General features: G+C 30.4%; 1 protein-coding gene across 1 annotated transcript in view; it reads right to left on the bottom strand.

Moving 5' to 3' along the window:
* LOC134717605 (serine/threonine-protein phosphatase 6 regulatory ankyrin repeat subunit B-like) overlaps nt 1–12,589 on the bottom strand; it is a 55,399-nt gene extending 42,810 nt beyond the window's left edge. Inside the window, exons 1-4 of the mRNA XM_063580099.1 lie at nt 12,572–12,589; nt 7,618–7,704; nt 4,195–4,293; nt 2,756–2,854 (exon numbers count right to left, since the gene is read on the bottom strand). Of these exons, the coding sequence (XP_063436169.1) occupies nt 2,756–2,854; nt 4,195–4,293; nt 7,618–7,704; nt 12,572–12,589 (303 nt within the window). The remainder of the gene's footprint in view (nt 1–2,755; nt 2,855–4,194; nt 4,294–7,617; nt 7,705–12,571) is intronic.

Here is a 12,589-nt window from a genome sequence, read left to right as displayed (position 1 = left end):
AGACCTAATAATATAATTTTATAATTCCAGCGTATCAAGTTCCAAATTTTTTTCGGCGTTCTATTCTGGACAAAATATACTAAATAATACCAGCAACACCGCATACTAAATGGGGTAAGTAGACGACCCTTTGATTCTAGGATCGGAGCTGGCAGGTCACGTAAATAAATTTGTTGGTCAGGAAAATAATAGTAATAAATATGCTGGCTCCCACCTAAAATAAACTGGCTTCCAAACTCTATTAACCGGTATTATACGGTAAAATGATACATGTGTAATAAACAATCCTCCGTATACCCTCCTCAAAGATAGATGATCTATACCCGCTTTAACTGCGATATAAAATAATATATAGTAAAAAGACGGAGGGAAATAATATATTTGATTTTGAATTCTTAAGAAAAAATCTTATCTTGACTAATAACCACCAAAAAATAGTGTTAAATTTAAAAAAAAAGATAAAAAAAATTGTCGCGCCGCATATTTTTTTCCAAGTTAAATGGTCGGTTCCTTCGTGTTAAAATGTTTAATTTAGAACACATATATATTCAATATCTTCTATATTTTTTTTCTTTCAAACAAATGCGCCGTGGTTAATTAATAGATTGTCCCCATGATTAAATCATGCTATCATTCAACGTGACTATTAAAACTGTAGAAGGTGATCACCACAGGTATACATTTATACGTACTGCTTCGTTCTGATCCGTACTTAGGCACTTCCGGTATATAAAATACTTAGTCTTATATATCCATCCTTATACTTGAAAGCTCGTATTGTATCGTTGTTTTCTAATAAAGGGAACTTTGTGAGGTGTCAGTGATATTTTAGGACATTATTCGATTTTAATAAATTTTAACCAATATGAAAATCACTGCTCCTAATACGTTCGTTCGTCATTATTCGTCGGTTCGTGCTCTCACCGGTTACCTCTATTAAGTCAATACGAAACCATATCATGTAATATCGAAATATCATTATGTAAAGACAATTCCATATTGAGTTAAATCAGAACAGCATTACGTAATGTCAAAACCTTATTATGTAAAGACAAACTATTATTAAGAAATAATAGAACAACAGAACGTTATATCAGAGTTCCACAGAAAAATCTGTGGCGTTCCGTATGCATGTTACATTTAGTTTCAATTACTATGTTAATTGTGTTTCATCCTTTATATTTTTCTATTAACCTTTGATTAACTTTCAATGTTGTATAAAGTTATATAAGAGATTTCCAATAAAATGACATACGTACCCAACTCGACGTACGCACGTAACGGGACCGGTTATTGCCTACCAATTAATTTTGTAAAATGCGTTACTCAAGTTTTGACTAAGTATTCATAAATTAGGAAACCCATTCATAATAAATTTAATCAATATCAAATATTTCTAAGATGATATAAAACGAAAGAAATCATGATTTTTATATATCACGTGATTCTTCAGATTCCCGCCTAAACTTCACTGTCATAAGACCACGTATATATATACGTATCTTTACCTATCATACGATTCATTGGAGTTGTCTTTCATGGTTTTGACAATGACGTTGATTTTCAGATATAATTGCAAAATTAAATGAACTTATTATTTGATATTTGTATTGATTTTGTGTGTCGTTATCAGATAGATTCTTCTTTTCGATTTTTAATGTTTTACAATATTTAATTTCTTATTTATCGATCGAAAAGGGGAAGTACGCCCTCTACCCCGATATCCTTGGATGCAAGTTTAGGTATATTTAAAGAAAAACCTCGCCCATAATTTAATATAGTTAAAGACGAAAAATTATCTTCAATTAAATTATAGAAAAATATTATTTTGTTTTACAAGTCAAGTACACCTTTTACATTCGGGTGTGTTGGAATTTACTTTAAACGTTAAATCTTTTTCAACAACAAAAAGGCAACCTTCTCGCTTCGGAATTCGTTATTTTAATATTTGTATGATAAATGTCGTCTTGGTAGTTTTTTAAATTCATAATGTGAGAAGAACTAAGATATGGATCAAGTGAAATGACAAGAAATGATTGGTGTGTTTGATTACAAGTTGGTAATGTACTTGTTCCATTATAGTATTTATGTTACAGTAATAAAATCATTCAAAATTGCATGACAAAATATTTAAAGAGTAAAAAAAAATAGTTGTGGTTGATTTTTACTGAAGGCATATTCCAGCAACAATGCGTGTTCAAAGGGCAAAACATGCATGCAGTGTATGCTCCCCTCAGTCAGGCTTCAATGCAGTAGGACGAAATACGTTGAGTAAGGTCGGTTATGTCGAGTAAAGTCATTTTATTGGAAATCTCTATTGAGTCGTATGGTCATGTAACTGCTTTTTTTATTTACACTTGTGTACCCGAACCTACTCCTTAGGTTGTGATGAGGGTTAACTTTGTACGTCGCCTGATATAGCGTTGCAACTTTATTCCGTTAAGATAACTGTATATTTCGCTGTTGAACTTTGTATTGACAAAGAAATCGAGAGGTGCCTGACATATATACTTTTAAGAATATGGCATCTCCATATGCTATCGGATGCATCGAGCATACCACTGTTCTACAGTTTTATGAACGAGAATTTTCGACAACATGAAAGAAAACGTCTATATGTGAATCAGTCATAAATTGTCTATGAAATTGGAAAAAAAGGAGAACTTAAGACCATTTCAAGAATTTCTGTGTAACAACACAGGAAAAATACTCTTTGTTTCAAATAAGTTTCTATTTTACAAATGTTGTTGCTTACATGCAAATCAGTAGTATTTAAATCCGCTCCATTCCTGATCAAAAGTTCTGTCATTTGAACATTTCCTGTGTTCGCTGCTGTGTGAAGGGGAGTCTGTTCCTTAAATAAAGCAATCAAATGTGATAACAACAATTGACTGGACTGAAAACCGTAAAAAATGTCGGCATCACTGTACAGAGTGAAAGATTGCATGAAGATTGTTTACACATTAATTCGATAACCATTCACTTCCACTTTGTTTCTGATTATTATAACATTTATATTGGCCGCAGCTTCGTGAAATAAAGTCATATCTGTGAATTTACAAAAACTCATCAAACATTACAGGATCAATATTTTGTATTTGCACAAGATGTCCTAATGGTCTACAAAAGACTAATTAGTGTCACTTGAATCAATAACACTTGTTTATTGTTAAGTTGTGAGTTTGAATGTCCCGATAATATATGATGCCTTTCTTGTACTGGAAATGTATTATGCATTTGTGGTAAATTGATTTTGTATTTTATATTAAAAAAGTTAATACTCAATGCATCTTAATTGATAAATTTCCAGGATAAGCTTAAGAAAAATGTGTTTGATGCAACATTTTAATTAAATGTTATTATCAACTGGGCCTTGTCAAGCCATATAAGGTTTCCTTAAACTTAAAGCCATAATATAGACATTTCATAAAATTGAGACTTTAGGATTCACATATAAATATAGTCAGCCTATAAAACATGAATTATAAACATTAATACAGTCTGTGGTAGAAGACCTTTACACATATAAACAAGTAAAATTCATGTAGACTAATTATTTATATAAGTTCTATAATTTCTAGAATATGAGACAGTATTATATGATAGATAACACTTTATATGATTAGTCCGGTCTTAAGTGTTTTCCATGTCAGAAAACTTGGTCCTTTTCATACAGCACAAGTAATGACAAAAGAGAGATTTAATGTTCATCTGGAACATTAAATTGGTGCAGTTCATGCAATGTTGAGATACAATAATTGCGGCAGGTGTACTATGTAGTTTAAACCGATGGAGAAAAAAACAAAACATAGCTTCAAAAACATGTACGACAAGACATAATACGGTTAACTTACCACGTTATAAAAAAAAAACATATTGCGAAATCGGATCATACCTTCAGCTGATATTAAATTTCGAATAGTTTTTATGGTTTCTTCTGCACTTACCGCAACCAAAGGGAAGATTCCTAAAGAAAAGCGGTACTAAATAATTGCAATCTTATTTGAAATAAACAAATTATTGTAACAAGGAATATCGACTATTAAATCTAATATGACATTATATTTGAACTAAGAAGTGAAAAAATGTACTGATTTACAACCAGGTTCATATTAACAATAATAAGTAGTTTTGTAAAATATACAGATCAAATGCATAAATGTTAATTTCTATTTCAAAACAGTAATTACTTACATTGTATTTAATAGCATTTATATCAGCTCTGTTTCTGATCAAAAGATCTGCAACTTCAACATTTCCATGTGTTGCTGCTACATGCAGAGCAGTTTCTCCCTTTAATATTAAATACATCAAAATTATAAGAAGGTGATAGTTTATCTAGAAGATGAATTGTCAAACCCTACCACAAATAAACTAAAAAAGACTTTTGATTATCGTAAAAGAGAGAACAGGAGTGCTAATAATATGTATAAACAAAAAATTGAAATCAAAACTCTGGTCAGCATAATGCTATGCATACATCCAACACATGAAGAACATGGGATGGACTTGAAAGTAGAACGGTATATAATTGGATTTAAATTTTACATTTGTAAAAAAGACATTAAGGATGTTCGCTGCTCAGTTTCAAAATAAATAACTTTTCATAAAACTAGTATTTATTGATAATGAATCAAATGAGGAATCAAAAAAGCAAAACAAAAATAGGAGTCAATGTGCATGTTTTCGAGATATTAGCCATTGAAATTTTGGCGGGAAAATGTTCTCTCTTGATTTTTCATAGCTTTATCGTTGACCATTTAAAGTTCTTAAATACTATTAAAAAATAAATAAAATTTTATAACACTTTTACAAATTACTTATAACAATACATGTAAAAGATTTATAAAAAGATAAATGGGGGTTCGTGAGGATTTTTTTTAAGGCATTCAAATGGATAAAACCAGAAGATTCCGAAAATCTGACAAAATTCCAAAACATGACAAGCAGACATCCTTAAGTATCGATACCTTATCCAAGCCTCGCGATCATTAACGTTAGTATATATCATTTAAGTGATAAGGTTTGTTTATACACAATACACATAATTATACAGCTACTAAATAATATGCAATTGATAAAAAGAAAATTATATGGAATGTTATTAACCTTTGTTGAAGAAGATAAGTTATGGTGTTCTGTAACCATGATAAATATTGTGTTACCGGATGTATCATGAAATGATTTTCCCAATGGCAAACTTTTCTGATATTCCAAGTTTTAAATAAAGACACATAGTATGCATTTTTTGCATACATTTGTGTAAGTGCGAACCAAACACATGTTGAAAAAGGAGAACATACAAAAACTATTGATAGGTAACGAATAGCTTGTAAATTTCGTTCACATAATGATAAAGAAGATGAGTTTCATGTTTTTGATAAACTGTCCATTATTATAGTTTGAACAAGCTCATGAGCACTGTCAAAATTTTAATAACTTTGATTGCTAATCAATGTTTATATTGTATTGTTATTGACCACTGAAGATAGATATATACTTAAAAAATGAAAAAAAAGTTCTAAGCCAGAGTTTTTAATTAGAATCCCAAACTTTGAATCTAAAGCTTTTTTAGTTTATCGTTATATATTTTGAATTCAAAAACACATTATTTATATACAACTTACTCTATCTATCAGTATGCATCAATAATTACATTAGATGTAAGTTTCATTATAATACGTTATTCTGATTGGCTAACTGCACATCACATGTTATTCCGTAAACAATTGCATCAGACAATAACATTTATTATGCATGATGACACGAGGTCCCACAATAAAGTGCACATACAAAATGTACTTCGGTCAACGCTTTTACCACCCAATAAATTTACAAAAAGAAGCATTCAATTCTTAAGTAAACTCAGAAGTGACATTGTTAAAAAGCAAAAATAAATTACGAAGTAAAAAAGCATTGATGACAAAAAATTCTCAAAAGATTTGCCAAATACAGCTAAGTTAATCGATTGCATATTTTATATATATATATATATGTTATGTCTAATGTATATGTTAAACTGCAGTCAAATTTATAGAGGTGTTATCCTATGCTTGCAAGTTAATTATCATAAACACATGGAAAAAAGTATTGCAATACCTTGATTTTTTTTAACTTGAAAAATCAGCCTCTTATTTCGGATGGAATATGATAAAAATAATTGTAAAATAATATTGGAAAATAGTTTATGATAACATTGTCATTAAAACGAACAAAAAATGACTTTGTTTTGTATGAATAAAAATGTTTTTGTCTAAACACAATATTTTGGTAACAAAATGAAGTGTTTTTGTGTCCGTTATTGAATAAATAAGGCATTGTCTTTTCTACACAACAAACATATTTAGTTTGCCTTTAATTTATTGATACCAAAATCAAAATTAATAACAGTAAAATATTTTTATTAAAAATCGTATGGTGTTGAATTGGTAAATTTATAATAAGTTTATTAAGAGGATCGATAAGTTTCTACATTTCCGGTCACAGCAAATTACCTTTTCGTAAAAATTGAAGATGTGTTATACCGTATGAATTACATTTTCTAATAATAACCATTGCCGATAAACTAGTTGCAAAAACGTAAATGTTATCATGGAGAAATATATTTATTAAAGTTATGTACACCGGTATGTACATGTAAACATTACCACGTGTATTTGTTTATAAAATTACACGTGTTTGAAAGTATATAATAGGTTAAATGTTTTTCATTGGTCGAGTTAGAACTGACCATAATATTTGAATAAGGTCATTTCAAATATTTCGTGCTATACTTTTGACGGTTTTGTATATTAAAGATATTGTCATTCGAGGTTCGCTTTTGGTGCAGTAAAGTTTCCCACCCTCCCACCCAACTTAATGTATTTTATTTGTGTTATTTTTTATAAATGTGAATAATAATGTGTGTAAGAACAGAATCTTTATTTGATTCATAAAATGTATTTTCGTACATAATGAAAATTGTTTTTATTTTTGTAGATTGGTTTTTGTGTTTGTTACCTGCAGCGGCCTAGGCAGACAGTAACACTGATGAACATTTTTTACGCTGCATTTGTCTTTAATAAAATTAAGGCTTTGCTGCACACTGTCAGGCGAGCTGATCCCATACAAAGGTGTTGAGTTTATTTCGTAAATAATTAATGTTCGCTTGAAGTTATGAATTAGAACATAAAATTAACTTGTGCAATCATGAAAATATCACCTCAATTAAGGGCATCTACCATATTACTCGAAATAACTAACTTACACCACAAATACATACATCTGCTGATGGACGTTTCTACTCCCAAGGTACCACCAGCCTAGCAGTCAGCAATTTGTCGTTGATATGAATTTCAATATTAAGGTATTTTAAAATAATCGGTTTGAAAAAGTATGAGATATAAAAAAAAACTGATGATTTTCTTTTCCATATAGATTACCGTAGCTGTTTTAGGCACAGCCTTTCGGAATTTTTGGTTTCTCAATGTTCTTCAGTTTTATGCCTACTTGGCTTTCTTACTACTTTGATCTGAGCATCACTGATGAGTCTTCTATATGCAAAACGCTCGTCTGGCGTATCAAATTATAAACAAAGTACCTCTCATTATTTCTAACGAATGCATAGTGTTAACTCACCTTAAATTTACCATTTACAGAAGCACCTCTTTCAAGTAAATTCTTTATTTCGTCGACGTGAGCATCATGGACAGCCCGATGAAGTTTCTATAAATATAATGATCAATACTAGTATCAAGAATTAGTTGAAATGTTCAATATAAACATGTAGAACGCATCGAGTAGGATGTCCGCTATGTTTGATTCGAGATGGCGGTTATGAAGTGGAGAAAGTGAGATCAAGTATCAACATTTCTTTTTTTTAAGAATTGTTAGTACCATATAATTTATTCCATGTAAAGAATCTAATCATTGTCTATTTCCAGCATATCACAAAAGCAAGGTAAATAGTTTCGTCTTTTAGGTAGAGAGCAATTTAACATTTCGAAAAAGAGGGGAAAAAAACTAAAAATAGACAAAAACAATTCAATGACAACAAAATATTTACAACAAGGATGAATTTCAAATTAAAACTATAAATAGACCACTATTTTATCCTTCGGTGAATTTTTTCAATGTCGTGAGGGAAAATGTATAAGGAAGATCGAAAATGATATTCTTATACCTCTTTCAGATTGCAAAGAAAAAATAAGTTCCACAATTACGAGAAGAGAAAAGTGGCTTTTTTCGTAAAATAGACTTTCAAAGGGTAATTGTTAGAACTAAACATTTCTAAAAGAAATGAAAATTATAAGGAGAGTTTGTTTGTAAAATAAATATACGTTCCCAAGTTTTTACTAAACGCAATTTGTACTTATTTTCCTACCAATTCTACACATAGGAGTACGTGTCCCGTCACAAATTAGCAGAAACTTCCTGGGTCCTTTAGGGCTAATGAAAATATATAGTTTTGCCTTTCTCGTTAATGTCAATGCAATATCTATGCAGTGTTCATTTGTTGCGAATCTTTTATAATTATGTCATTGACAAAAATCATTGTATAATTATTGTATGAAATTTTAAAATCCGTAAAGGTCCATTATTGAAAAAAATAGAGTAATTCATGATCATTTTTATAAATTTACTGTTTGCAAAATTATAAATTATTAGAAATACTACAGATTTTTTTTATCCCATGCGTAGATAACTTTATCCGTTTTTTGTAACAACGTGTAGGAATTTGGGGTTCTCAATATATGGTTTGCAATTTTGTACTCGCATTCTTACTATTTTAATCTGAGCATCACTAATGAGTCTTAGCTAGACCAAAGCACGTCTGGAGTATCAAATTATAAGCATGATACCTTTCATGATTATCAACGAATGCAAATTTGTAACTACATTTTATCATTTATGAATGCACCTCTTTTTAGTTTGTTACTAGTGTTGTCGACTTGTAAATAATGGACAGCCCGACAAAGTTTCTTGAAATGATATGATCTATTTCAGGAATTTATTTAATGTTGAAATTCATCATGATGAACGCCACGTATGGGCTGTCCTTTTTGTTTGGCAGGGAATAGCTGTTATGAAGCGGAGGAAAACAATTTTAAAGCGATTTGTGCTTATTTTCCTATCATTTCTACACTTAGAAATACGAAATACGTGTCTCGTCACAGCTAAGCAAAAACTTTCCAGGTCCTTTATGGCTTATGAAAACATACAAATTTGCCTTTGGTATAAAGCAGGGTGCACAAAGTATTTATATATACAAAATATCGACGACTGCACATTGCGACCAATCAGAAGTATACATAATCTTCATAAAATTGCTCCTTTTATAATATATATAGACAATATCATATGGCGTTTTCAATATCGCATCCGTATCAACCCGAGACAACACTATCATCCCAAGAGCTCTGCTCGAGGGATTATGTTGATTAAGGGTTAATACGGTGTGTGATATTGAAAAAGACATATTATTTACACTTTATTATATACATACACCTCAAGTAGATGGTTTTTTTTTAATGTGACATGACGTCATACAGATAAGGAGGTTAGAAATGACGTCATACAGATTAGGGTTTTGATAATAAAGTCTTTGCAACAGTGACTGCAATCGATGACGTGACGTCATAAAGATAAAAGGGGTGATAAAGCTTTTGCAACCGTGCTGAAAGCGATATCATCACGGGTGGCTGATACAGCACGCTTGCCATTGATTGTATTACACAGACAATTTATCTGTATTTACTTCTAAGTTTATAATAAAAAGATTTATTGTCACCTATATGGCACCTTATACTTTCTCATAGTTATCAAAGGTACTAGGATTATAGTTTAGTACGCCAGACGCACGTATCGTCTACATTAGACTCATCAGTGACGCTCATATCAAAATATTTATAAATCCAAACAAGTAAAAAGTTGAAGAGCATTGTGGAATCAAAATTCCAAAAAATTGTGCAAAACACGGCTAAGGTAATATAAAATCATGTAAATTTATGGGGCATAAGATTCACAAACGTGTATGCCACATATATATCATCCGTAAAACATTTTCTCATGACATTTTTTTATCTGATGTGATAAAGATAAATATTTCCCTGATTTTAAGAGTGAATGTTATAAAGTGTCAGAGCAAAATATATGTCTACACTTATCATTCTTTATATGCCTTTAAGTAACTGCTACTGCATTTCGAAATAACTTTTGCAAATGGAACCATTTTCTATAAAAAAAAATATTTATTTAAAAATACAATAGTTTTTACAACAAAACAAAAATGTGGAAATATTTGTATTTTAACATTAAAAATAGATTGAGAATGGAAATTGGGATTGTGTCAAAGAGACAACAACCCTATCATATAACAGACAGCAGCAGAAGGTCATCAATAAGTCTCCAATGCAGCGAGGAGTTCGTCGTCCTTCAGCTGGCCCCTAAACAAATATACTAATATAAACAACTTATTAAATTCAAAACTTCTGGCCTATCTACAGTTTTTCGACTTAGCAAATCAAAATAATAACTGAATGGTTTAAGGTGTCATTTCTGTCAATAGTCATTGAATTTGTTCGTTCTAATTACTTTAATTTGTGAAACTTGTGTCTTTTCCATTTGTCATTTTCAAACTAGAAAATATGTTTCAACAAGCAATTCGGTTGAGGTCGTAATGTTTAGTAGCCGATTTTATATCTAAGCACTTGATGTGTACATGCTATTTGCAAATAGACATTCAGAACGTCATATTCTTTTCACTGAAAATCCAACATGGATTCCACCCTTGCTTCATATGTGAGGCAAAACAACTAGACAGACACGATTTATACAAGTATTAAAACTTGGTAACCAATTATTTATTTAATATTAAAAAAAAAACGCTCTCACCTCAATATCACAAAGAATTACTGTTTTTGGAAATATCACAGCATTATGAAAAAGAAATGTTGATGCCGTATTGATTGTAACAAAAAATAACTTTCCCATAGGCTAGAAAAATAGCTATTCTACAATTGAGTTTCAGAACAAAACCATTCCTGAATTAAAGAACAAATTAAAAGGACAGTAACATTTATTAAATAACAAATAGCAATATTGCCAACCATGACTTTTCTATAAGCAATTTGTACAAGATCATAAATGTATGAGTTTGAACATCCCTCTGGTATATTTCGCCCCTGTACTTTAAAATTGAATTTCATTTCCATCGTGAAATTGCTAGTCTTGAACTTCAAATAGTATTATTTCGATCCGTTTGTATAAATGATATATATATTTGTTTAAATATACTTTTCACTTTTTTGGTCTTTTGGAAAATGTTGTTTGTGCTGTTTTTAGACCCTTCTACAACAAAATTTGTTTAACATGCACACGTAAAAAAAATGTGGTTGTTATCCAACGCAATCATAGGTTTGAAAGTAGTTTTCAATTTAGACTCGTTTATTTATTTTTTATTTTTTTTTGGGCTTGTATCACATTTTCCCTCCGGTTTATATGATCCGTTCATCCTATATTGACTCTAAAAATTCAAGAGTTTATCTAAAAATGAGGGTACTTTTTTTCTAAAAATGAGGGTTCTTTGTATATGGCCTTCCAAATACCGTTTCGATCCCTAACATCAATGAAGAGACATTTATTGTCGAAATCCGGATTTACTATACTTTCGACTAAAATTGACACCGTATGTTTGTGGCATAACATCGTGGCCACAACATGCATAAGTTATGTTGTTTTTTTTTTCTGTTTAGTATTAAATTTATATTAAGATTCATTTCGTTACATCTTGTGATAAATTTTATTTAGCAATCGCCAATGGCAGTCAGCAGGGTTAAAGAACATCAGTTGTTCGGCCTGTTAGTCAAATGCGTTTTGTTTAAATACACTTTTTCATTTTTTTTTTCTGTTGTAAAATGTTGTTTGTGCTGTTTTATACCCTTCTACAACACAATTTGTTTTACATGTACACGTATAAAAAATGCGGTTTTTACCCAACGCAATCATAGGTTTGAACGTATTTTTCAATTTAGACTCGTTTATATATATATGTGTGTATGTTACGGTGAAATAATTAATGTACAATGTTAAAGAGACAACCAAGCTTCTAATAATACCATGCATTGAGTGTTATTTACGTCCAAACAAAGAATTATATGGTACACAGTTCATGCCAATATTTAAAAAAACAATTAAATAATGAAATTGTTCTGAATATTTGAAACCATATCTTGGAAATATCAAATGAAATTGTAAGTTATATATAATATAACACAATGTGTTAGTTTTATATGAGTACATTATTTGCCTCTGTGTTTCAGTATTGATTTCACATCATGTATTGATATGTCTTATAACAACCTTATTGCCCTGATTAAGCTGAATTTGCCCTATCCAATTTGCTCTAACAGCTGTTCGAGTCCCAATTTGAAGAATTTCTAATAATTACATAGCATGTTAATTGCATCTAAAATATTACTCGACGCAGGGACTAACTCTGTTCTTGTACATATTCATCATTGAAGAAAACAACAATGTGTATATGCCATCATAATTTGATATATTATTAGAAGTAAACTGTTAGCAACATTACCTCAGTTAGACCACTCAT

Source organism: Mytilus trossulus, chromosome 5 (assembly GCF_036588685.1).
Source record: "Mytilus trossulus isolate FHL-02 chromosome 5, PNRI_Mtr1.1.1.hap1, whole genome shotgun sequence".
Taxonomy (NCBI): Eukaryota; Metazoa; Mollusca; class Bivalvia; order Mytilida; family Mytilidae; genus Mytilus; species Mytilus trossulus.
This window is presented reverse-complemented; position numbering and strand designations above follow the sequence as displayed.